This window comes from Mobula hypostoma, chromosome 8 (genome assembly GCF_963921235.1).
Source record: "Mobula hypostoma chromosome 8, sMobHyp1.1, whole genome shotgun sequence".
In the NCBI taxonomy this organism is placed as follows: domain Eukaryota; kingdom Metazoa; phylum Chordata; class Chondrichthyes; order Myliobatiformes; family Myliobatidae; genus Mobula; species Mobula hypostoma.
In genome coordinates, this window is record NC_086104.1 from 85,300,937 (window position 1) to 85,313,108 (window position 12,172).

At 38.4% G+C, this 12,172-nt stretch overlaps 1 protein-coding gene across 2 annotated transcripts in view; it reads right to left on the reverse strand.

Annotated features, from left to right (window-relative positions):
- Positions 1 to 12,172, reverse strand: part of xrn2 (5'-3' exoribonuclease 2) — a 114,131-nt gene that overhangs the window by 70,627 nt on the left and 31,332 nt on the right. The window contains exon 15 of one of the 2 annotated variants that reach the window (XM_063056237.1): positions 4,992 to 5,138. The exons of the other annotated variant lie outside the window; for it this stretch is intronic. Coding sequence (XP_062912307.1) covers positions 4,992 to 5,138 — 147 coding nt within the window. The remainder of the gene's footprint in view (positions 1 to 4,991; positions 5,139 to 12,172) is intronic. 2 annotated transcript variants of the gene reach the window in all.

Sequence of the window (12,172 nt, forward strand, 5' to 3'; positions counted from 1 at the left end):
AAAAAGCTGGCCAGAAGAGTCTCAGTCCAAAATGTTGACTGTTTATTCTTTTCCTTAGATGCTGTTTGACCTGCTGAGTTCCTCCAGCATTTTGTGTGTGTTGCTTAAGACAATTCAGAATTGTTTTACTCACTGGAATTTCAAGCATTCAGACTTAGAGATGGCAGAAATGGCCGAGAGTAAATGAAACGACTTCACTCCTTCAACAAGTTAGGCACAACAAAGATTTGGAAGTATCAACAATCTTCTTGAATGTTACAATGAAACTGAAGAGGATGCAATCGTTGAAAGCATTACATGAAGACACCATTATCTGCACTAGATGCCTGTGCTGATTCTGTTCATTTAAAGTCAATCAAAAGAACACAGCAACATACACTGGATGAATTCCTCCAAAAACTATTAAGAACTAATACACACTTTTATAATGGCATGGTAATATTAAATGTGTTCTAATTTATTCTGTATTTCATTTAAATACATAATTTGTTACTCAGTTATATGGTAGTTTTTAACAAAATATACTTTTTTTAAAAAAAATTATTTGTATGAAACTTTGGCTAAATGGGACAGCTGATAATTGGGCCAATATGTATTGGTCCCGATGTGTCGCAATTAACCAGAAGTGACCGTAAGTTGAATGAAACATGGCGGGTGTAAAGAAAGAAGAAGAAGAAAAAGAAAAAAATCAAAAAATTTGGGCTTTAAGCTGTTAATTTAAAAAAATTATCAGATTTCAAAACTTTTCACCTACAATGTACTTCTGGTTCAGAATTCAGACATGGGAATTATGTTTGCTGTAAGCAACACAAAATTGTTTTGCCCACCAATAAGTTTTTAACTAGGCTACAAAGGAAGTCTGGAATACAAAGTTAGAAGAGAAACAAATGCAGGTAACAATCTTCAACAACTATAGCAACAAGGTCATTGAAATACTTAAGAGCCAGAATTTTTAAAAAATGCAGTAAAGGTGTATGAAATAATGATCAAAATGTCAAATAAAAAACTATTTTTGGCACATAAAGGGCGGGAATAGAAAGAAAGAAGATGTGAAGGCTGTAATCCATTTAAACAAATATACAATTGAACTAATAACATGGTAAAAACCATCACAATGAAGATTTTCGACTGCTTGGATTTACCAATCCAGTATTAGAATTAACATCTTTTACTGGCTTTCTTTAAAAGAGCTGAGCAAAGCTTAGTAACCTTGCAAGAAGAACGCATCAGGATGAAATTGCATGAGAATACTCTATTAAGAAAACATACAATAGAGTTTAAGAATTTAAGGACACACACTAAATAAAATCTGCAAACAGTAAATAACATCACCCTTTATGTGGATTGTTCTCAACTTTAAGATTTTACACAGGATTTCCCAGAAGTAAAAATATACAATAAAAACAGAAAATGCTGGAAACACTCAGCAGGTCGAGCAGCATTTGTGAAAAGAGCAACATAATAAATATTTCAGTTCAAAGACTCTTCAGAGTTGGGAAAGTGAGAAAACAAGTTAGTTTTAAGTTGGAGTGGATGGGAGTGGACGGATAAGACAAGGGGGAAATTTCTGATTAGAGCAAGCAAGACCCTTAGAGTTCTTTGGTTAATAGATTAGTGAATGCTATTGGAGAGAAAGAAAGGATTCTGATCTCATTTCTTCACATCTTCCCTTCGTAGCCACCAGTCTCATATCTTTCAGTCAAGGCCCAAGTCCCACAGGCAATATTATCTAAAAGACTTGATATTTCAGCCTGTTCCTGCCCATTATCTGTTCTCCACAGTCCAATCCCTGTCCTCATAAATTACTGATATTTCCAATGTCTTCTATTACCAGCTCACCGTGAAGATTAAACAATCAGCACCTCCAACTGAGGGTACAGGTGCTTTCTTAAACAAGATCCCCTCCATCAACACATTCATTTGAAAGATGAAATTTGTACCCACTTGGATAGTAACTCTTTCAACTCAATGCACCTTCTCTAGGTCAAATATTTATCTACGGCAACTCCCATAGTTGCCCCAGGTCTCATCCTTTAACTCCTTTTCCAATAAACTGAATTTAGTGATGCTGCTTCCTACATTCACACAGAACTTGAACATTTCAATACTTTTGCTCTCACCATCACACGGCCCATCTGAGACTTCCCTTTCTAAATTTCTCTGTTGTCGTCTTAAGGGATAGGCTAGCAACCAACACCCATTGAAGCCTAAAGCTCCCTACTCTGATCACAGTTAGCTATGTGATACCACAAGACCATAAACTATAGGTGCATCTGGCCCAGAGTCTGTTCCACCATTTCTTCATAGCTCTTCCATTTTCCCTCAGCCACAAAATCGCCTACCTTCACCCCCCCCCAATATCCATTCATGCCCTGTACAATCAAACATGTAACAGCCTCTGTCTTAATTATAGATAAAGATTTGGCCTTCACACCTGCCTATGGCAAATAATTCCACAGATTCACCAATCTCTGGATAAATTCCTCCTCATCTACGTTCTAAAAGGACACCCCTCAATTCTGAAGCTGTGCCCCCTGGTCTTACACACTCTCTCCAAAGGAAACATCCTCTCCACATCCATTCTTTCAAGGCCTTTCACCATTCAATAGGTTTCAATTAGGTCACCCCTCATTCTTCTGAATTCCAGTGAATACAGGCCCACAGCCATCAAAAGGGCTTCATACGACACCCCATTTAATCCTGTAATCATTTTTGAGAACCTGCTTTGAAACCTCTCCAGTTTCAGCACATCCGTTCTAAAATAAGGGGCCCAGAACTGCTCATAATACTCCAAGTGAGGCCTCACCTCACCAGTGCTTATAAAGTCTGAACATTACATCCTTGCTTTTATTTTAATGTCCTCTTGAAATGAATGTTAACATCACATTTGCCTTCCTCACTACAGACTCAATCTGCAAATTAACCTTTAGGGAATCCTGCAAAAGGGCTCCCAAGTCCCTTTGCGCCTCAAATTTTGTGTTTTCTCTCCACTTAGAAAACAGTCAACCCTTTCATTTCTCCTAATAAAGTGCATGTCCATACACTTCCCAACACTGTATTCCATCTGCCACTTCTTTGCCAATTCTAACCCAAGTCCTTCTGTAGCCTCAATTTCCTCAAAATTACCTGCCCCTCCACCTATCTTCATATCATCCACAAATCGTGCAACAAAACCATCATCTAAATCATTGACATGTAACATAAAAAGAATCAATCTCAACACAGACCCCTGTGGAACACCACTATTCCCTGACAGCCAACCAAAAACGGCTCCCTTTATTCCCATTCTTTGCCTCTTGCCAATCAGCCACTGTTTTATTCATGCTAGAATCTTTCCTTGTTAAGCAGTCTCATGTGGGGCACCTTGTCAAAGGCCTTCTGAAAATCCAAGTACACATCATCAACCAATTCTCCTTAGTATATCCTGCTTTTTTATTTACTCAAAAAATTGTAACAGACTTGTCAGGCAAGATTTTCCCTTGAGGAAACCATGCTGACTACAGCTTGTTTTATCATGTGACTTCAAGTACCCTAAGACCTCATTCTTAATAATCAAATCCAACAGCTTCACAACCACTGAGGTCAGATAACTAGCCTATAATTTCCTTTCTTCTGCCTCTTTCCCTTCTTGAAGAGTGGAATGAAATTTTCCAGTCTTCCGGAACCATTCCAGAATCTAGTGATTCTTGAAAGATCGTTGCTAATGCCTCCACGATCTCTTTAGCCACCTCTTTCAGAACTCTAGGGTGTACACCATCTGGCCCAGGTGACATCTGTCTTCAGATCTTTCAGTTTTCTAAGAATCTTCTTCCTAGTGATGGTAATGATACTTATTCCTGTCTGCCATAGGGGTCCATTACATTTTCCGGAGTCCTCTGGCACCCATTCAGCGACAAGGTTTTACACACAGGCAACTCTGAGGTGAATTCCTATGTCCACCAGCTTCTAGCTATGAAAAATGACAAAGCCCACAACTGCATCTCCTCTATTACCCATACCTCACAGAGCCATCTACTATGTCTTTATGTATTTTGGATACCTCTGCTCATAACCCTTGCTGCTCACTTAGCCTCTGCAATCAGTAAATCATCCTCTAGAATATTTATCTGGCTCCACCAGAGTCCAGCACCAGACATACCTGCCGGTCTCCTTACTGCATTCTGAAAGTGTTTTGTTCTTTCCCAGTTCAATCTCCACTAACCACTCTTTTCCTCACAATACTTTCTTATGCAACCATCAAAGGTACAACATCAGCTCTTTTACCTCATCCCTTCTATCATCCAGGGCTCGTAACAGTTCGTTGACTTATTTTTGCCAATGTTGTGAATTGCATTTGGTGCTCACAGTGTAGTCACTTCCATATACAAAAAACCAAATACAACTGGGTGACCATTGTCAAACAACTCCATTCAGTCTGGAGCTTTCAGTTGCCCATACTTTAACCCCACTCACATTTTTACCTTTCTGTACCATTATGCACTTTAGCTGTATGATAACCCAGCTCTTTTTTTTCTTTCCCACTGGTGTTCCCTGACATGCTGGTCATTTTCTATAATTCTGACCCCAATTTTACAGCTTTTATATGTCCTTCTGTTTACAACCTCTATCCAGACTACTCCATCTTGTTGATACATCAACTCAGAACACCTGTTCAGCATTTTCTGTTTTTATTCCAGATTCCACGCATCTGCAGATCTTTGATTTTCGAATAAATTTTGTATGTTGGCTTAACCCATTGAAGAAAAGTAACTTTTCTTCAGTCTTTTTCTTTAAAATATTTTGCAAACTAACAGGACAAATTCAACACTAAGCTACCTCCCTAATTCAGCTCACAAGAGTTATACAAGAACTTCAGCATCTTAGAAAATAATTCAATCACTCTTCTGATATAAAGGCCATTTCCTTAATTGGTAACAAATTTCACATGAACATCTGATCATCATGCAAATTTTTTTTTTTGCTTTTGTTCCTAAAGCCTATCATAATCTCACCCTATTTTGTTGATCTTTACTCTGTACTCTCATTTCATAAGCTGTCTGCCTTGGACTCTGAATGGCCTCTGGTTTACTTCCACCACTTCGCTGGCCCAAAGGTTGTGGAGCAAGCTGTCCACCTGGAATAAAGGATGGTGCATCGGTCTGATGAAAAGAAAAAAAAGTCACAGATACAGCATTAAAAAAATGAAAATACAAGAAACCAATAATCAACACAATTTCAAGATAGATGAACAGAATGCAACAGAATCACAAAGTTCAAATTTCCATGTCTACTTTCCCCAAAAAACATGCAAGTTGAAGTTCAGAGGGACTGAATTAGATCAGTATTACCTAACAGAAGCAACAATATTATCCCAAAATCTTCGATATATATTTTTTTAAAACGTATCCTGAATCAACAGTGATCTATAGATACCAAAATATTTTACGGAACCATATTTCATTATTAAATACAAGTTACATTACACATCCTAAAACTGTTTCTTTTCTGAACTAGAAGTCACAAGTTTGTATACACGATCGGTTACTAACTTCTGAGATATTGTGAAAGATGCAAAAGAAATTACATAAATGCAAAGTTTTCTGATATTCTTTGACAAATGTGGGTTTTGGATTATTTTATAAAACTTTAATTTTTAGTTTTATAGTTAACAATTTCACTTTCATGCAAACATGGCATTGCTAAATTTGGATCTTAGAAATATTTAGTTTGAACAACGAACAATGCTTCTTAATGACAGTCTGCACAACACCAAATCAGAGTGAACTGTTGCATTTTGTGCATAAGGTAATCGATTGCTGGGGGGGGGGTGGTGGAAAAATTGGATTTTTTTTTAAATATAGGAAATTCTTCTAACAGTTCCAACAGAATTTAGAAAAATTACTGAGCCCTGATCAGCAATTCAGGAAATTAATTAAAATGTAAGATTTCAATACAAACCCATTTATTTAAAATAAGTATTCGCATTAAACTTCCTGCACAAACCCAAACATTTTCCTTGTGCATCTGACAGCAATGACTTAACCCATTCTGGAGGTATTAGTCACAAAGGTTCCCAAATCCAACCATGTGACAGCTTGAAAGCTATATAGTTGATAACCATATTGAAAGCACTTTCCTTGCAATGCCAGAAGCTTCTGGAAAAACTATGCAACTTTCTTTACCCTAACAAGAGGTGTTTGCATTATGATGGAAACATACGCTTCATTGGAAGTAGAGAACCTTGTGCAAGCAGCCTTATTATTTGTAATAAACAACTATTTTTTGTTACACTAAGTCACGACACAATAAATTTCCAAATATCCGATAAAATCAAGTAAAATATAATTCAATAGCTAGAGTTACAAAGGCAAATGGCTTTCCATGTATGGAATTTTGCTGACACATTAAAAAAAGAACACCAAGATGTTCCCAATTGTATATCCTCACTGCATATCATCCCTTCTCAGAAATGCAATCATTGTTGGTTTAAAACCACTGTTTCCTCACCTGCCTCTTCTTCCTCTCCCTCTCAATTCCATCCAAAACGTTTCCCTTTAAGTCGTTCATCCTTAACAGATATGACATGCACATTTCCATTTTTTATTTCAGTGAATCAGCCATATTTCTTGGATTCCTTGAATCCAAGTATATACCCTTCTTTGCTGCCTTTCCATCCACACCCTTCATTTCCTACCAGCTTCAAAACATGCTTCTAATGCATTAATGTTCACATTTAACTGTGCCCTGCTCCATTCTGAAAACTGTGGCTCTCAATAAACCCCCGAAGAAGTGGTTTAAATCTTTCCCAAAGGATACTGACTCCAGATCTGGTAAACGAATATGTACACATTCACTTGCCCATAACCAGTCCCAACACCTCAGCAATTTATTCCTCTCACCCCTGCAGACATGTTCATTTGCAATATCTCCATCATTGGTATTCACTGAATAGCATCATCCTAAACTGCTGCAGCAAATCTTAACTCCATCGGAACCCCACTGTAAAGGGGCAGGGCAGGGCAGGGAGAATCAAAATGGAAACACCTTCACAGATGGACCACACCACCACGAGAATGATGCACACCGATCTGGTGTAGGAGTATGTCTTAAAACTAGAACAGCAGCAATAAAGCAAATGATAGAGTAAATACTACATAGTACTGAGGCAATTGACGTAACTTTTTACTCAATACACATGGCACAATTGATTGCACTTTTTTTTTTGGAAGTTATTGGTGATATTGTATTGAATGCTCAATCACACTGATCTAAAGCCATACTGTTAAAGTAGAAGTATAGAAAGACCAATGTTTTCTCCATCTTAGAAATGCATGAACATACACATTTCTCAAAACTGGCAGTAATCTCACTGAAAATAGTATTTGAGCTGGATTTCCTGCTTTAAAAAAAGTCCTGAAATCCACTAGGTGAAACAGGATTACGTATTTCAAGTATGTCCAGGTTCAATATGACATCCTTGCCATAGAGGGAGTACAAAGAAGGTTCACCAGATTGATTCCTGGGATGGCAGGACTTTCATATGAAGAAAGACTGGATGAACTGGGCTTGTACTCGTTGGAATTTAGAAGATTGAGGGGGGATCTGATTGAAACGTATAAAATCCTAAAGGGATTGGACAGGCTAGATGCAGGAAGATTGTTCCCGATGTTGGGGAAGTCCAGAACAAGGGGGTCACAGTTTGAGGATAAAGGGGAAGCCTTTTAGGACCGAGATTAGGAAAAACTTCTTCACACAGAGAGTGGTGAATCTGTGGAATTCTCTGCCACAGGAAACAGTTGAGGCCAGTTCATTGGCTATATTTAAGAGGGAGTTAGATATGGCCCTTGTGGCTACGGGGATCAGGGGGTATGAAGGGAAGGCTGGGGCGGGGTTCTGAGTTGGATGATCAGCCATGATCATAATAAATGGCGGTGCAGGCTCGAAGGGCCGAATGGCCTACTCCTGCACCTATTTTCTATGTTTCTATGTTTATATTTCAATCACTGCAACTCCATTAATCTAGTATCCTAAGCTGTTGGCAGTGCCTCACTAGCAACTTCTCTGGTTGATTGGATATTTTACTAATAATACCCAACATATTATCAATTCACTTCCTTTGGATGTAACACATGGTATAATAAACTTTCCAGTGAATCCCACAAGTTTAAAGGGAGAGTGGGAAGTAGCTGTGTTGTGCCAGAAATCAAATCATCAGGATTTCTGCACAATGGGATAGAGGATTACAGAAGTTTATGCCTTGGAGATGCACAAATTACCTGGACGTAATTTAAAAAGCACCTTGAGCACGTTGTGTCCCAAGAGCACAAGCAATCTGAAAAAATATATATTGATGAAATTGACATGAAAAAGTTTGCAATGCCTGTAAAGCCATTTCATTATTTTGAAAAATACTGTACAGCTATGTTCCCTCAAAGCTGTGCGCGCGCACACGATTTTCAACCAGCGCACAATGGAAATTGATATGCACACAAAAGGTTAGTTACCTAAAATAATGTAGTAATTAATAATTATACTGACTGAAAATAATAATTTAGCTAAATGTTTCTGTTAACTAGTTAGTTGGTTTTTCAAATACCACAATACACGTCACTAATTTACGTTACCTCACCTTTCCTGTTTCAGTTTGTACAGCTGCATCACGGAGGCAGCCATCTTTGGCAGACAGTGTTCATATCGTAAAGCTTACAAAAATCTGTTTCAAATCCTGTAGATAGCTTACTAAGTTTTTATTGAAAAAGATCAGTCAAATAACCCTGTGGCTAAATACTGTCACAAGAAATTGATAAGCATCACATAAAAAGTAGCTTTACAGGTTTTAAGTGATGTATTTGATGAACTGGCTGCACTGTGCAAGATTCTGCAAACGAGTGGCCTGACACCGCTTGATTCACTTCACTTTGCGCGAGGCAAAATTAACAAAATAAGGAAGTAGTATCTGGGAGACAATAATGAGGTCATGCTCATGGGCCATTCATAAATCTGACAATAGAATCATTGAGTGCGGATCTACAGGCTTCAGTACCTCTTCCCTGACAGCAGTAATGAGAAGAGGGCATGCACCCCTGATGGTGGGAGCCCTTAATAATGGATACCGCATTCTTGACGGACCACCTCTTAAAAATACCTGTGATTGAGGAGGGTCATGCCCACGCCCGTGATGGAGCTGTCACACTCTATAAACTTCTGCAGCTTCTTGTGATCCTGTACACTGGAGTCTCCATTCCAGGGTGTGATGTAACCACTTACAACACTCATCCCTCAATGAGGACTGGTGCACATTCTCTAAACTTCTCCTTCCTGAAGTCCAGAATCAGTTCCTTAGTTAATTTTAGACATAACCAGCCTCTTGAAGCACTTCATTGCATAGATGCGAGTGCTACCAAACATAGTTGTTGAGGAAGCTCAACTCACTCTTCTTGGGCACCGGAATGATTGCTGCCCCTTTGAATCAATGTGTTGAAAGGATATTTGTTGAAGATCACTGTCGGTGATATTTTGTGTGTGGAGTGGAACAACTTCAGAGATAAAACCTACTACTATTGTTATCTTGTACTGCTGTCGTGGAATCTGTGGAATATCGATGTAACTGCCTTCTCTCGACATTTACCCTGGATTACAAATCTCTCTCTCTCAATCACCTATTCTGTGGATGAACTGAACTTTCATACTTTACCATCTCAAGACTCTAAGCCTCGTTTCCCCCAAGCTCAATAGTTTGGGAGTTATAATTACACACATATATACATGTAACACTGTTAACCTGTTTGATTTATCTGATTTTACTTTACTGTATTGCGTAGTTACTAATAAACAAGAATTAGTTAACAGCAAAATCAGGCAGCCAGGCGTGTTTCATTTCTGCTGGTTCTTTAACCCATTAACATTAGGTCTCAACTAAATGGTACATGTAGTATAAATATAATACTGCATATCAGCCAGGTAACATCATCCCCACGGTAAAGTATGATGGAGGTAGTATTCAGCCATGGGGATGCTTTTCAGCAGCAGGAACTGGAAATCTGGTCAAGATTGATGAGGATATACAGAGGGATCCCGTATAAAAACTTGCTAGCCTGTGCCAGAAAGCACAAGCTGGGGAGGAAGTTCGTCTTTCAGCAGGACAACAACCCAATCCCACAGCCAGAGCAACCATGCAGTGGTTTAAAATAAAGAAAATTTATGCCCTTGAGTGACCCAGTCAGAGTCTTGACCTTAATCCAATCTAACTTCTCTGGCAAGACCTCAAGACTGCTGTCCAACACCACTCCCCAACTGACCTGGCACAGCTTGAGCAATTTTGCAAGGAGGAATGGGCAAATCTTGTTCCATCGCATTGTGTAAAGCTGATAGCGACTTATCCAAAAAGACTACCGACTCTAATAGATGCGAGAGGTGGTTCAACTAAGTGCTGAGCAAAGGGGGATGAATACTTTATACTGCTGACATTTAAGTTTTTGAATTTTTAGTTTTTCATGCTTTACAAATTTCCGTTTTTTGGGACTCTGCTGTGAAAAAAGGAACATGTAATAAAAGTTATCAGTTAAATTGATCAAAATTCCTGGTTGTAATACTTACTTATGTGAACAAAGGGTTGTGGGCTGAATACTTTTACAAGGCATTATATATAAAACACACACAAACCAAACCAAGCAATCTTTGTGCAGCCAGTCTTAGGCCAAATAAAAAAAAACTTTCAGTCCTTTTAGTTTTTGAATCATGTTTTTCCCAAAATGATCAACTTCCAAACTAACATCTGAACCCATGATAATCCCATTAGATTACAAACACGGTTTTTGCAACTCTACTGATGTTAAAACATTACAAGAAAACTTGGCGCCTCCTGAATAAACTGCTAAATTTCACCTGTATAGACAGACACTTATGAGAAGTTCTCACTAGACTGCACAATAAGGCAACTTGCATTTAGTATTTTTAAAACATTGGGGTTTCATCGGAATACTATTGAGGAAAACAATGAAATAGTGGGGAAGAGTTGGGTTCTAAGAAGCAACCTAAGCGGAGACAATTGAGATGTGGCAGGGTTCAGTCAATGGACTTCATAAAATGATCAAGTCATGGATATCTTCAAAGTGATCATACCAGAGGAGACTGCATTAACCCATGGGGTAAAGTAATGGAGAAATTTGTAAAGACAGAAGGAAAGCTTAAAATAGAATCATTTTTTTAAACTGGGTTAGCAAACAATAGTTTAACAAGTGCATCAGGGTTTGGGTGGATTAGTGAGTGGCACTGTTTTGGAAGACCTCTGGTTCATGGTGGACAGAATAAGACCAGCTAAGATTGCACTGAAAGAGTCAAGTTTAGAGTTGAAAGAGGTCAGAGAGGTGCAGTCCAAAATTCATCTTAGCATTATTCATGATACCATGCTGGCTCAAGTTCAGACATTTGCCAAATAAAGGGATGGTGAGGTAGAGCTGGATGTCATCAGCAAGTATGTGGGGAACATGGCTGTTATTTTCAATTAGGTTGCCAAGTGGTAGCATGGAGACCATTTTTTTGTATAATGTAAGAGGTAGCGAATGAACAAATGGAAAGTTAAATAATAAGTTAAAAGGATGAAATACCATATATTCAAAGAAAGAAATACAAACCAGATCAGGGTATAATGTGGTGTATATTTCCCATGTAAAATTCTGGCTGGAGCAAGACATAGAAGGCTGATAAGCTGGAAGGTAAGAGGGGCTAATATTTCGCTCACCAGCCTAGTTTCCATTAATGTCATGACTCCAAGACAACCATCCACAATAATGGCATGAATTTCAAAAGCCTCAAAAGTTAGTCAGAGAGTGAAGTCCCAATGGTCAGCATGACACTGGGCGAGTTCGAAAGGAGAAGACTACAATTATCCTTCAGGTGATGTGCTGCTTGGTGAGGCAAGTGGGGATTATGAAGAAACAAATTATGAGTGCACTCTGCAAGCTTGCTCCACCATTTAATATGATTACAGTCCAAATTCCTGCCCATCCCCAATAACTTATATTTCCTTGTTTATCCAGACTCTAGCTACCTCTGCCTTGAAGAATTCTTAAAAACTTATAATCGAGGAAAAAAAAACAGAAGTTAAACAAATGATGGACATATTTGGATGTTTTCAATATATCCAATCAAAATTAAAACATCTATTATCAGCAGTAGTTCTGAGAAACCTTTA